General features: G+C 36.8%; 1 protein-coding gene across 1 annotated transcript in view; it reads left to right on the top strand.

The window, feature by feature from the left end:
- LOC306887972 (protein inturned-like) overlaps positions 1-15,166 on the top strand; it is a 29,001-nt gene that overhangs the window by 232 nt on the left and 13,603 nt on the right. Inside the window, exons 2-8 of the mRNA XM_079446047.1 lie at positions 874-1,442; positions 4,135-4,220; positions 8,257-8,454; positions 13,007-13,125; positions 13,437-13,526; positions 14,626-14,703; positions 14,803-14,986. Of these exons, the coding sequence (XP_079302173.1) occupies positions 874-1,442; positions 4,135-4,220; positions 8,257-8,454; positions 13,007-13,125; positions 13,437-13,526; positions 14,626-14,703; positions 14,803-14,986 (1,324 nt within the window). The remainder of the gene's footprint in view (positions 1-873; positions 1,443-4,134; positions 4,221-8,256; positions 8,455-13,006; positions 13,126-13,436; positions 13,527-14,625; positions 14,704-14,802; positions 14,987-15,166) is intronic.

Raw genomic sequence — 15,166 nt, 5'->3', positions numbered from 1 at the left:
TCGATTGCTAATTAGATATCTAGCATTCTGCATGCTTCACTATAAAACTTTCTTTTGTTATTTACATGGTGGATGCACTCTTTTGTAGTAACGTTATGTATGTAAACACATTAGACCTGTAGCCTATATAATGCTGTTAACTTTTGATTTATTATTATTTAAGTGTATTAAAATAGCTAAATCTATTATAGCTAATTTGGGTATGTTTTGGTTCTCTTCTGAAAAGGGAAATAGACTTTGTCCATTCTTTGCCCTCTCTCATTTTTCAGGGGATTTTCTGTTTCTAATTTGGAAAGTCAGCCATCATAAATAATTATATGCTATTCACCATCTTTAGTGAATTTATGGACGTGGTTGCCAAGAGCTAACCACCGAAGTAGTGTGGCTTAATTTAGAAATGGGGAAGAAAACATAATGTCTGGCTGAATATTGAGTTGAGTTTTTCTGGATTCGGGTTCAAAGCTTTAGGATGTGTGGCTTTCCCTGCAGCATTCTGGCTCATTGCTTCTGTAGAGTTTAGTTTGTGTTTCAAGACACTCTTATATCATGTATTGCTTCATTACTGGTGCTGAAATGTAGTCTGTTGGAAAAAGTGAGAGACTGCCATATTTGCACACGCATAGAAAACAGTTACAAATGTCTTTTGCAGAATATTGTGTTTGTGAGTAGTTGATCATTTGCTATACTCAATCTTAAACTATTTTAAATAACATTTTAAATTTTTTAGTATATGTCTACATGCAGTTTACACTTTTATCATTTGAGAAACTACATGGAGTATTAATTTTAAAATGAATTTGTCACACTGGTAGGCTACTGTATTGTGTATTTCATCACTTGCTCTAATGTCTAACTATTTGTTTTGTGTCACAGTGACCTGGAGCCGGAATGGCTGGATGACGTCCAGAAGAACGGTGAACTCTTCTATCTGGAGCTGAGTGAGGGAGAAGAAGAAGCTCTGCTGGCCCAGGTCTCTGCCAGTCACTCCGCTGCCACCAATCACGTCCGCTTCAGTGAAAAGGAGGCGGAGATCATCACAGACAATGGCAAAAAGCAAGCGGCCTCCAGCAACAAAACCGAAGCAAAACTCAAGAAGTTCACCAAGATCCTGAGGCGAAAGCGGCGACCATCTCAAAGGAAAGCCGCTGATGGAAAAGACGCAGGGTCTTCCCAGCGTCCCACCTCTATCTTGAAGAATCAAGCGGGCCAGCGGACTGGAGTCGTGGTCCAGCAGCAGCGTCTGAAGGACGTGTGTGTGTATCTGAACCCAAAACGTCTCGGTGGTTCCTCGCCTCCATCTCCTGAGAGAGGTGGTTTGTTAGAGGCCTTGCTGGGTGTCGTTCACCGTCCAGGAGGAAATGCAGGGAAAAAAGGAGGAAAACTCATCATCCATGGTCTGGTCCCTCATAGTCCAGCTAGCAAGTGTGCGGAAATTCTTATCGGTAAGCACAGCTAGACAAGGAGTGGGTCAGTTAGGAAAATGTGCTAGTATTTTTACTTACACACTTGCACTACAGTTCAAAAGTTCAGTACGATTTTTGAAACTTTGAACCAATTGCTTCACAAATTGATTCACTGCTTCAAAGAGCTCGAAACACTTAATGCCTGCTGGTCAAAGCTGTTTAAATCCAGGCCAAACATGCATAAACACGTGCAAATATTTTATTGAAAGTTTAATCTATTAAATGCAATTAGCAAATCATCAAGTACCATTAAATATGAAGTGTCTGTTTAACATGTGCTCTTTTATTAATTTGCAAGGCTTATTTTATGGAGGGCTTAGCTAAGCAGGCCAATAAGAAACTATTAGCTATTACTTTTCCTTTTTATTATACAACGTGTCATTAAAATGTCTATAAATTTATAAAACTGGTCCAAGATTAGTTAAAAACTATAGACACTGGTTCATGGGAAGCTTTGAAACATTAACGTTTCATAACGTTGTTATGACGTAACAAAGCCTTGTTTACAGAAATCATGTGATTTTTGAAATTTTAGATGCACTCTGAACCAATGGTTCGAAACAAATGATTTACAGAGGTCTCAAAGCTTCACAAAGCACAGTTTTGAAAGCATACAGGTACATCTAAAAAAATTAGAATATCATGAAAAAGGTCAATATTTTTTGTCACTCATTTCAGAAAGTGAAACCCATGTATTATAGAATACATTACACACACAGTGAAATATTTCAAGCCTTTATTTCTTGACATTTTGATGATTATGGCTTACAGATAATGAAAACCCAAAATTCAGTGTCTCAGAAAATTTGAATATTACAAATTATCAATAAAAGGTACAAAGTATGTTCACTTCTATGCACTCAATAATTGGTTGGGCCTCCTTTTGCATGAATTACTGCATCAATGCGGCGTGGCATAGAGGCAGTCAGCCTGTGGCACTGCTCAGGTGTCATGGATTTGATAGCGGCCTTCAGGTCATCTGCATTGTTGGGTCTGGTGTCTCTCATCTTCCTCTTAATAATACCCTATAGATTCTCTATGGGGTTCAGGTCAGGTGAGTTTGCTGGCCAATCAAGTACAGTAACACTATGGTCATTGAACCAGCTTTTGGTACCTTTGGCAGTGTGGGCAGGTGCCAAGTCCTGCTGGAAAATGAAATCAGCATCTCCATGAAGCTTGAAGGAAGCATAAAGTGCTCTAAAATTTCCTGGTAGATGGCTGCATTGACTGTGGTGTGGACTTCAGAAAACACAGTGGACCAACACCAGCAGATGACATGGCAGCCCAAATCATCACTGACTGTGGAAACTTCAGACTAGACTTCAAGCAACATGGATTCTGTGCCTCTCCAGTCTTCCTCCAGACACCAGACCTTGATTTCCAAATTTACTTTCATCTGAAAAGAGGACTTTGGACCACTGAGCAACAGTCCAGTTCTTTTTCTCCACAGCCCAGGTAAGACGCTTCTGATGTTGTCTCTGGTTCAGAAGTGGCTTGGTAGCCCTTTTCCTGAAGACGTCTGAGCGTGGAGACTCTTGATGCACTGACTCCAGCTTCAGTCCACTCCTTGTGAAGCTCTCACAAGTGTTTGAATCAGCTTTGCTTGACAGTATTCTCAAGCTTGCAGTCATCCCTGTTGCTTGTCCACATTTTCCTACCCAAATTCTTCCTTCCAGTCAACTTTGCATTTAATATGCTTTGATACAGCACTCTGTAAACAGCCACATCTTTCAGTAATGACCCTCTGTGACTTACCCTCTTTGTGGAGGGTGTCAATGTTCGTCTTCTGGATCATTGCCAAGTCAGCAGTCTTCCCCATTATTGTGGTTTCAAACAACAAGGGATACCCGGAATTTATACTGTAGGGACGGCCATTTATTGAAACTCAAATGTAAATATTCTAATATTTTGAGATACTGATTTTTGACTTTCAAGAGTTGTAAGCTCTAATCATCAAAATTAAAACAAAAACATGTTGTCAGCGTGTTTCAAGTTTTGTTATGTTTGGACATTGCGTTTAGCAGATACGTACCAATTTGTACAAATGGGTGTCTCTTAGATAAATTAATTAACTTATTACAGATCGCAATGTTGATTATTGGAAGCAACTTGCTTTCATTCAAAACACCTTGTGAGTTTCCTACAAAAAAAATATATATATTTTAACAGCTTGGTGTTGTTGTATTTACTCATTCTCTATCACAACTGCCTGTTAAACACAGTTTTATGTCTCTAGCACATTTGGTAATGAAATCATACAATTGGAAGACGTTTTTTTCATTTGCGCTGCATATTTACAGTGAATTTGTTTCTGTTGATGTCCTAAAGCGACATTCAAGGGGAGCCCACAGTCATTTTCTACCCGAGACAGACCAAAGAAATTCCAAACGGGTTACACAACCCCAAAAACTCTTTCCCCAGCAGCTTTTTACGATTGTTTCTCAAACGCCCGTCCATACTAAAGCAATTAGACCCTTTATCTGAAATAACTGAGGGAAATCTTTGCATGCCGCAAAGGGAAGAGTGTGCAAATCTACCGAAGGCAGGTGGAGGTGCTGTTTGATGTGCATTTGTTTTTATCTTGTGATAGAGATACAATTTACCTAAGCTGTTTGCACACTGGAGAGTCAGGCGACAAGTTGCAGATGTTAGTTTTACATGTTTTCTGTAGGTGATGCCCTGGTTGCTGTGGACGATGTGGATGTTACTTCAGAAAACATTGAGAGGGTTTTGTCATGTGTACCGGGCCCCACACAGGTAAGTGCGAGTTTTTGTGTCTTTTCCTTGCAAATGAGCATCTTTCTAAGACTAAATGCTTGAAACATTGAAACAATGAGCCAAAGTCTTTTTGAAGTTTGAAGAATGAAAACGAACAAATGTATAGCTCAGAATGTTTATTTGGCTCTGTAGTCGTCTGCAGCAGTCAAATAGTTCAACCCTGAGGTAAATATACGGATGAAAGCCGAGAAAAACTTAAATATCAGATGCTTTTCACCACTTGTAATACAAACGCTCAGTTTTCCTGCCCGCAGACCTCCCGTAAACTGACAAACGCTGAGGGCACATCAGGTCAACTCTGCGTTTTGGGAGCTGAGGTCTGTTTTTAAGGGATTAATTTTACTTAAATGGCTTGAAATGAGAGTTTTTTTCTTTAAACAAGACATAATTGTTTCAGATGAGCACTTTCTAAAAGTGGTTTTGGTTTCTGGTCTGTGTCTCTCAGGCTTGCGAGTAAGCGCTCGGCCTGACTGATATTATTCTTTTCCTGAAAACCCTCCAGACTAACAGTATTTTTTACGTTAACAAATGATTCTGCAAATTGTTAAGAGTTAAAGCTAATTTGGTTAAATGTGCTTGCTGAAATATTGGCGGTAATCTTGTCATAAACAAGACAAATGAACTGTCGATGTGCATTAAGCTTTGATAGTTTCCTCATGTCGTAAGCTGCCGCTGATCTCTTTGGGTTGGTGAGGCTGTTGCTTGTTGCAAAATGTTGGTAAAATTTTGCTGTTTTTAAATGCATTTTCCATTTATGGCCAAAATTGTGATTGATTTCGACCCAAAACACTTCAACTAATCCCCAAACCCAGAAGCTGTGTGAAGTCTGAATGCACATTGCAAATGAGCTCCAAACTCAGCTCAACTGGTGTTTGAAAATAACAGCATATGAACTTAAAACATTTGCAAACTACCATATAATCATGTTTTTTTTTATTTAAGAAATGCACGTTTAAAACATTAGGGATCTGAACCCCAACTGTTACACTTTGGCATGCAATGTGTGCCGCACTATTCATGCAGTCAGGAATGAGAGATGAGCTGTTACATCTCTAATCGATCAGTTTTTGGATTTGTTTTCTTACATTACATTATGACTTGAGCCATATAAAGATCAGAATATCATTGAGACTTGTAAACAACACAGAAGACTGGAGTAATGATGCTGAAAATACAGCTTAGATCACAGGAATAAACTACATTTTAAAATATAAAAAAAAATAGAAAGCAGTTATTTTAAATTTTAATAATATTTCATAATAATACTGTTTTTACTGTATTTTTGTTCAAATAAATGCAGCCTTGGTGAACGGACGAGACTGCTTTTTAAGTTGTATGAAACAGATCCATTGCAGAAAGTCAACATACACTCCTGTGAAAGATGCTCTTACACAAACAAGTCTTAACATCTTATGTAGTGTTTTTATAATTTTTTGATCAACAGAGAGTCCAAAAAGCTTAATTAAGAAAGCATTTTTTGCAGTGCACTCTTAAAAATAAAGGTTCCAAAATGGGTTTTTCAAAGGGGTTCCATAGAAGAATAATTTGGGCTCTGCAAAGAACCTTTGAAAAGTTCTTAAAAGAGCCTTTTTTCTTCAAGTGAAGAACATTAAAAATATCTAAACAACCCTTTTCCACTATAAAGAACCTTTGCATTGGAAAGCTTGTTAAAAGTTCTTCATGGAACCATAGATGCTAATAAAAAAACATTTATTTTTAAATGTGGGGATGAGTTTCTCACAAGCAAGCATCACTCACAGAAGATGTTGTGTCTGCAGCCGTGTGTTTCTGTAACTATAGCTAGACGCCGCTTCTTTCTGAGAATGCTTTCCATTTGATCACTTCTCAAGCTGGTTTTGTTCACTCAGTTGCCTGAAAGAGGACGGAATGTCAAAATTACAGAGTTGCGTCACCCGGCAGCGACGGCGGTCACGGTAACGCTTGTTTTTGTGGGCCACAGGAAAAGAGCCATTATCCTGCGGAGAGGAGAGAGGGTGAAAGTGATTAAAGGACGAGAACCGATAGCAAATTACACCGTAGGACAGAAAAGGACAGACGAGACTATTATGATATTAGGGTAGAGGAACAGTGCTCTTGTGAGGTTTCAAAAGGCTTGCCAAGATTTTAAAATGAGCTTTGTGAAATTATGAGGTAAGAGTTGCTTGATCGTTGACTTTCAATGTTAAGACCGACCTGAAGAGTTACTAAACCACAGGAACAAAACCATCATGTCCACTGACAGCAGCCTTTCCTTGGACACTGACACCAACACAGGGTCAGACTGTTTATTTTTGTTTTTCAAAGAAAGTAATGGTTTTATTCAATATGGATGCATTAGATTGATCGAAAGAGACATTTATAATGTTGTAAATGCTATATAAATACTGTTCTTTTGAACTTTCTATTCATCAAAGAATCCTGAAGAAACCGTTTTCGCAAAATATGAAGTAAGTTTTGATAATAATAAATGTTTTTGAAGCAGCAAATCATCATATTAGAATGATTTCTCATGTGACACTGAAGACGAGTAATGATGTTTTATCACAGGAATAAATTATGTTTTAAAACATTGAAATAGAAAACAGTTATTTTAAATTGCAATAATATTTCACAATTTTTATCATTATTACAGCTTTCACTGTACACTAAAAATTACACTAACTTTAACTTAAAACATTCATAATCAAACTGGCTGTACAAGCTATTTTAACTTATATAATTTAACTTATACACAATAATACTTTTATGATAATAGCTCTTAAAAGTGTCAGCCAGACCTCTTTTGGCCCTAATCTATGAAGACTTCATATCTACATTTACGTGTATTCATTTAGCAGACTCTTTAATCCGGAGCGACTTGCGGATGAGATGTGAGATGTGAATATGAGGTCGGTGTGGAAGCTGCTCTAATAGCAGCCTGCCGTGGTTTTCCCTCCCGCCGTCCTCCAGCTGTTTGCGGTCAGCAGAAACTCATGTGTGCTCGGCTCTGCATGTTAAACAGCCGCGTGGGAGTGAATATGCTGCTTTCTGTGAGCTGCTGCTCTCCTTGATCTCTGAATGCACAGCTTTAATGATCTGCACAATCTTAGAAAGCTACGGTTTGTTTTTAGCAGCAATATGTGGCTGACTTTGGAGCAATATGTTTACCTTGAATCTTAATGTGTGAGTTGAATGCTTCGGGTCTTCTGCTCATGAAGGATGCATTTATTTAATGAAAATGACAGTAAAAACAGTAATATTATCATTTCTGATTACTATCAATGTTGAAAACCGTTGTGCTGCTTCATAATTTAATGTAAACTGATTTCAAAAGAACAACATTTATTTGAAATCTAGATCTTTTCTAACATTACAAATGCCACTTTCAAAATAATTTTGCATGTGGGAAATCAGACACAAAGAGATCAGATGTGGAGGAATGGCACAGTATTACCGAAACAACAGCACAGTGAGTCTCTTTTTACACGACCACATCTCTTTACACGTCATCATTCAGCCTTTCTGAGGTTATTTACTTAAGTTAAGCTTGATGTCAGGCTGTTGCACCAAAAATATAAGTTATAGCCTACTTATTTATGCCAAGTAATACAACCCTGGCAATAACAACCATTATTATACCATTATTTTAAGTTTCATTTTGCTTGACCTTGGTGCAAAGGAAAAAGTTGTTGGCGAGTGTGTGTAAAAATAAATTTGGGGATCTCAAAGAAAGAAAGAAGCATAATTTCTTGTCGTCGTTCCAATGTTCGTACTGAAATGAACAATTTCTCACACTGCAAGAAAATAAATTCTAGAAAAAGAGATGTATTGGTCGTTTTTGGTAATACTGGTAGTTTTCTGCCAGCACATTATCCATTAGTTTCACAGACATTTTTATACATATATGCATCCCCCTCATTTATTTAATACAGTAAAATTATTAATAATAAATATTAATAATGTTACAAAATATGTGTGAGTGTATTAGAGTATTGTCCTGTCATCATCACAGTATTAATTTGAGGTTGTCTCTCAGGTGAGGTTGACTCTGGAGACGGTCTGTCCCGCTGGGATGGCTCCGTACTCGAGAGGGAAAGCGGCTCCTGTGGTCAGTCAGCTGGTGCGGCTGCTGTGGGGCGAGGACACCATCGAGCTCCAGATGTCCATCGCACACGTCCCACATATAGTCATGTACCTCTCGCTCAAACTGGACTCCGATTCGCCGCAGGATGAGGTCAGTCCATTTGACTTCATTCAGAGGAGCGCAGTGTTGAGACTCTCTCCATTGATTGCATTACAAATGTCATTTTCAGCTTGTGAGAACTGGGCATAGCTAGAGCAGCTGTGTGAGGATTTTTTCAGCGCTTAATCCATTAACATCCAAAAGAGTTTCCCCACTTAAATCAGCCAGGATTGAGCATGAATGGCTCTGCTGTGCCGCTGACGCTCGGCTCACGTTTACACGAGGAAACAGGAGAAGAGAGCGAGACGTTTGCCTGCGTCTGGCTGAATAATTCACTGCGAGACGCTGCGTTCCCATCAGAGAGAGAAAAACCGCTCGGCAGGACTTTGGAAAGTTTTCTTTTTAAAGGCTTGAATTACTCAATTCATAAAGAGAAGCAAAATGTGAATGAACAGTTACGATTGGTGGAAATGCAACAGGGTGACTTTCACAAAACCTGTACAGAACACGTGTAGCTAAAAAAACAACATAACAAAAATAAGAAAATTATAGAAATATGTTTAAGGCCATTAATGTTTTTTGTATTATAGTTATTTTCAAGACAATTAAACACATTTTGCCTCAACTAAAAAAATCAGAATCTAAAAATGTATTAAATATAATTAAAATATTGTAAATAAAAAGTTTATATATATGTTTATATATAATTTTTAAATTAAAATCAGTATGAACTATCTTCAATTTCTTTATGCAAAATAATATTTATTTTTTTCACTTTTTGATTTTTTTGAAGTTATTTTTTACTGAAATATGCAATTTTTTTAAAAAATTTTCATTTGAGATTCACCTAGTACAGGGAAGTAATTGACTTTTTAAAAAAATATATTTTCAGTTTTCATTTAAATATTTTGCATTGATTTTAGTCAGTTGGTTATGTTGTTTTGCCATTTTTATTACTTTTTGTTCTATTTAAATACCACTATTTAGTTGTTTTTTTTTCATTTCAGATTAAGTTTCTATTTCTGTTATCTATTTCGCTTTCCTGTGAAGTTTAGATCCATCTAATAACACTAAACACTCGCGAATCAACTAATCAGAGTCTCTGGCTTTGCTTGAAAATTGCAGCCAGGTGTGTTGGATCACGTTTAAAACTAAACTCTGCAGGAATGAGGAACTCTGGCCTAGTCTTGCACAGATTTACACCCTCTACAGAGATTTAAGCTGTTTTTTGGCCCACAGACAGCTCCTGTCAGGCTGGCGGTTTGAACACATCGAAGCAGCTTTTGTAAATGCATGCGTCCAGGTGCTGATAGTTCAGAGCAGCACTAAATCTCTCTGTGTTGCTCTCAGTGGAAGTGTTTGCGCTCAGACTCTCTTAAAAACCTCTTTCTGTGATTGATACCGCGCCGGGCTCTAATGTGAGTTTGAGCGTTTATAATGTGTGTTTTTATGCGCTGCAGCTCTCAAACCACAGGCCACAGTGCTGCCTCAAGCCAAAACTACCACCTCTGAACGCTGGAAGAGAAGAGATAAGAGACGTGTGTGTGTGTGTGTGTGTGGTTTGAAGGAGGACATGAGAACTCAATTTCTCACACGAACTCAAACGCTCACGGTCTGAAAGCATTGCCAGGTTGAATCGTTCTTGCTCTGCATACTAATCAAAATGACAAAGGAAACATCCCTCCCTTTTGTTCCTTCCTGCAGACAAACCTCAAGCGTCTCATGCTGCTGCAGTTTACGCATGAGAAGAATAGCGGCTCCTCATGGGAATATGTGTGGGCTTTGGCAAAGTCATGAGCTGTGAGCTAGTCGTAATTTAAAGTCAATGTGTTTCGTAAAAGAGGAACATATCTTATGAAAGATGGCTGATTTACATGTTCCTAGTTTAAAAAAAATGTATGCTTCTTCAAAAAAAGTGAATATTTTAATTGTTTATTTATTTTTTAATTTACCCAATTTACTTAATGCATGATCCTAAACTTATGAACAATTCATGCTGCTTTAGAACATTTTTTATTTTGTTTAGTTTTGTTTTCAATTTGTTTAATACATGTTCTTTTGAACCATTCATGCTTCTTAAAGTTATATATATTTATGTATATATATATTTATATGTGTGTATATATATATGGGACAGTAAAGACAAAATTGCTCTGTTGGCTGTGGAGTCAAGACATTTCAAAATATAATTAAAAGATGAATATGAGACAAAACTACAGAATGTCACATTTTATTATTAGCCGTTTCAACAAATATATGTTTTACCAAATAAAAAGAACAGCACTTTTAGAGTTCATCCCACTCATTGATGTGAGCATAAGTATTGGGACAGTTGAACACAAGGCAGATATAAAAGATTAAAAGCTATTATTTAGTTGCAGATCCCTTGCGCACAATCACAGCAGTGAGTCTGTGACCCATAGACATCACCAGACTCTTGGTCTCATCCTTTGAAATGCTTTTCCCAGCCTTTAATGCAGCCAATCCCAATTGTTGCTTGTTTTGGGGAGTTTCTGCCTTTACTCTCCTCTCCAGCTGCTGAAATTCATGTTCAATCGGATTTAAATCTGGAGATTGACTTGGGCAATCTAAGACTTTCCATTTCTTTGCTCTTATAAATTCCTTAACTGAACTGGCAGGGTGTTTTGGATCATTGTCCTGATGCAATATGAAGCACTTCCCAATGAATCTGGTGGCATTTTTCTTGAATAATGGTAGGCAAGATGGATTTGTACCCTTCCAAATTCATTCTGCTACTGTCATCATACATTAAGTCATCAGTAAAGTTGAGAGGGCCTGTTCCAGAGGCAGTCATGCATGCTCATGTCATGCCACCACCTCCACCATGCTTTACAGATGAGGCTGTATGCTTGGGATCACTGTGTTGTGTTTATGTACTTGTCAGGAGATGGCGCTGTTGTCCACATGTTGATACCTATAAAAGGTGTAGAGTAAGAATGGAAGTTGTTGCACCTGCTGCCTAATCATGTAGAAGCCTGACACTGTTATACCGCTTGTGGGTTTGAATAAACCTTGAAGAAATGAGAAACTTTCTTGTCTTCATGATCACCTGGACTTAGACATAACACACTGCAGTTCCCTTTTTTTTCTCCACATTTTTGCTTTCCCATCACTTAGATAAACGTTCATCTTTGTCTCATCGGTCCATAAACACAGTTCCAAAACTCTTCTGGCTCACCTTTGCGCTTGTTTGCAAACTTTAAAATCTTGCCTTTCTATTTTTGGTGCTGGTCAGAGGTTTGCATCTTGCTGTGTAGCATCTGTAATTCTGTCAAAGTCTCCTGAGGACAGTAAATTGTCAGAGCATCACCCCAGCTTTCTGGAAGTTGTTGGTGATTTTACAGACACGTCTTTTAGGATTAATTTTCACAGATTTTATGATTTGTCTGTCATCAGCTACTGTTGTTTTCTCAGCTGACCAGGTAGTTGTTGGTTGCTGGTGTCGCTGGTGGTTTCCAAACTCTTGATTTCTCCATGCCCTTTGTTTTTGCTATAGGTCTAATTGACTTCCTCTTTTCTTTTAGCATCCAAATTGCTTGCTTTTCTCTCAAAGTCAGCTCCCTCGTCTTCATCCTGGTTTGTGTGTCATCATCGACTGCAGGATTCAGAATACAGAAGTAATGGATATAACTGATACGACACATTCCCTGCTTTTAATATCTGAAGAATTAATGCAACAGGACACAGCTGATCACTTAGAAAGACCTGTGAGGCAACTGCTCCAATACTTATGCTCACATCAGATAGGGGCATGATACTCTAAGTGCTCATCTTCTTAGCTGGTAAAACATCTATGTGTTGAATCACCCAATAATAAAATGTGACATTCTGTAGTTTTATCTCATATTCATCTTTTAATCATATTTGTAAATGTCTTGACCCCACAGCCAACAGAGCAGGCACTATATATATATATATATATATATATATATATATATATATATATATATATATATAATTGAATTATTTAATTTTACTTTATTTACATGTTCCTTGTCTTATAAACAATCCATGCTTCATCAAAAAAGTTCATGTTTTATTTTATTTGACTAAATTTACTTTCCTAATCTTATGAACAATTCAGGCTTCTTAAAATTTTTAATTTATTTTGTAATATTTAATTTTTTACAATTAATTAATTAATTAATTTATTTATTTATTTACCCAACTTCCTACTCTTATGAACATAACTTCTTAATTTTTAATTTATTAATATTTTAGTATTTATTTTATTTTTATAATTTGTCATCAGATTTTATTTTTAAAAAAATATTTCCAATTTTATTTCAAATGTAATTTTTCTGGTCAGAGTGAATGCTCACACTTTATTTTATTTTTGAGAGATATTTTTCTCTAATATATTTATTACTAAGCTATTTATTCTCTAGATATTATTATTTTTATTGTATTATTTTTATCTTGTAACATTATTGACAAGGGAAACACTTTTATCCTCCATTTAAGCAACATGGTCTCAAATAAAATTCATAAAGCATTTATATTTATCATGATTATGCATATGCTGTAAAATGACTTGGGGTCAGCATGAGCCGGTAGATTGATTTGTGTGTCCTCTCTGCAGCAGGAGATATTGTACCAGTATCCGGCGTCTGAAGCCGCGGTTCATCTGAAAGCAGTGAGAGGTATTTTCCTGACGCTCTGTGATATGCTGGAGAACGTCACGGGAGGACAGATAGTCAGGTGAGGGCTTTATCAATATTTATCTAAAGACTGCATTTAATTGATGAAAAATGCAGAAAAAACAATGACATATTACAATTTCAAATAACTGTTTTCTATTTGAATATATTATAAAATGTCATTCATTCCTGTGATCAAAGCTGATTTTCAGCATCATTGCTCCAGTCTTCAGTGTCACATGATCTTCAGAAATCATTCTGATATGCTGATTTGCTGCTGGAGAAGCATTTCTGGTTATGATCTGTGTTAATAAGAGTGCTGAATTTGTGAGTGGTTTTGGTGCTGTATATCTTGTCTGTGTGTTTCTGTAGCTCGTCTCTGTGGCTCCGGCAGCAGTTGGTTCATGTGGGCTACTGGAAGGAAGGATCCAATCTGCTGGTGATCGCTGTACCTGCCAGCAGGTAATTCTGATCTTTATAGTCATCCCGCCTGCCAACAGCCCACTGCAATCTAGATAATAACTATAATAACTGTCATTATAATCAGCTCAACTCCTAAAACTACACAATAATCTCTATAATCATCCCGTCCGCATCTGTAATCTAGATAATAACTCCAGTGATTGTAATTGGTATTGATCTTTATAATCAGCTCGTCTGATGACTCATGATCTCGGACGTCATCTTCTCAATAATAATCAATGATCTCAGTAACCGGATCCATAAACCCAGATGTTCAGCTTGTTCATGACCATCTCTGTTTATTGCTCCAAGATGAAGAATGACACAAAAATGACGTCTCTCAGGATGTGTCCCAATCCAAGTCTCTATAGTAATCAGAAATACCTTTTAGAAAAACCTAAAAATAATTTAACCTAAAATAATTTTATTTTATAAAAGCATGTCAATACTATTTTTATTAATCTAGCTTGAGAGTGGATGTTCACACTCTTTGGTTTAGATTTTTAAAAGATTTTGTAAATGTTATGTTCATTTTAAATTAGGGTTAAACAACAACAACAAGAACAATATATATTAATATTAGTATTATTATTTTTACTAAATGATTGTAATGAATTAAAATTTTTTAGTTTCATTGTATTTCTAATTTTTCCACACTTTATTTTATTTCTAGATTTAGTGTTGTTTTATATATAAATATAATTTTTTTTTTTTTTTACTTTATTTAATTTATTAATATAAACACATCAGAAATTTAGTTTTGGATATTTCTATTTTTAAATGTCATGCCTTTGGGTTAATTTTAAATGCGGGTTAACAATAATAATAATAACAACAGTAATATTAACTCTTCTTATTATTTAAAGTTTATTTAATTGTAGTTTTCATCTTTTCTTATTTTATTGCTAGCTTTTAGCATTGGTTTGGTTTAATTCCTAATTTTTATTAATTTTTTTTGCTGGTTTTTGAATTATTTGTCTATTAGAATAACCCCTTGAGATGTGCCATCTGGTTTTTATGAGTATTCAGTAATATTTTAGTTTTGAGGTGAATTGTAGAGATTGTTTGTTTCTCAGTTTAGTGTGTGTTTGTCCCACAGGGTTCCTCTGTTGTATCTGCAGACTGTGATTGAGGGAGTTGTCCGAACGCTCAAGGTCATGTACGGCTCTCTTGACAGGTATGTGTATCTCTACATTTCTGGAGAGCATTATGTGTGTGTGTGTGTGTGTGTGTGGATACAGCAGCTGATGACTGTGTAAACTCTGTCTCTCCTCAGCTGCTTCTGTGAGGAGGAGAACGGTCCTCGTCTGGATCACTTCTTCTGCCTCTTCTTCCAGCAGCTCATCCAGCCTTCACGTTTGATTGACAGCTCCAGACCGCCCAGCCCCGACATCTCCGGGAGCCTGTTCTTAGACGGGCTGCCGGCCGTCCGGTGGCTCACTTTACCAGCAGACATAAAGGTGTGACTACTGAATGATGCATGAGCTCTGAACGTAATTAAATGTCTCATGTAATGTCTCAGGCATTAGTTTAAAGGAATATTTCGCCCAATTCTGTCATTTAATCACCTTAATGTTGTCCAAATCCATATGCTGCTGTTTTTCGGTGAACATCCTCATGAAACTGGAACAATATGGGTG

The sequence above is a fragment of the Barbus barbus genome (genome assembly GCF_936440315.1).
Source record: "Barbus barbus genome assembly, chromosome: 2".
Taxonomy (NCBI): domain Eukaryota; kingdom Metazoa; phylum Chordata; class Actinopteri; order Cypriniformes; family Cyprinidae; genus Barbus; species Barbus barbus.
This window is presented reverse-complemented; position numbering and strand designations above follow the sequence as displayed.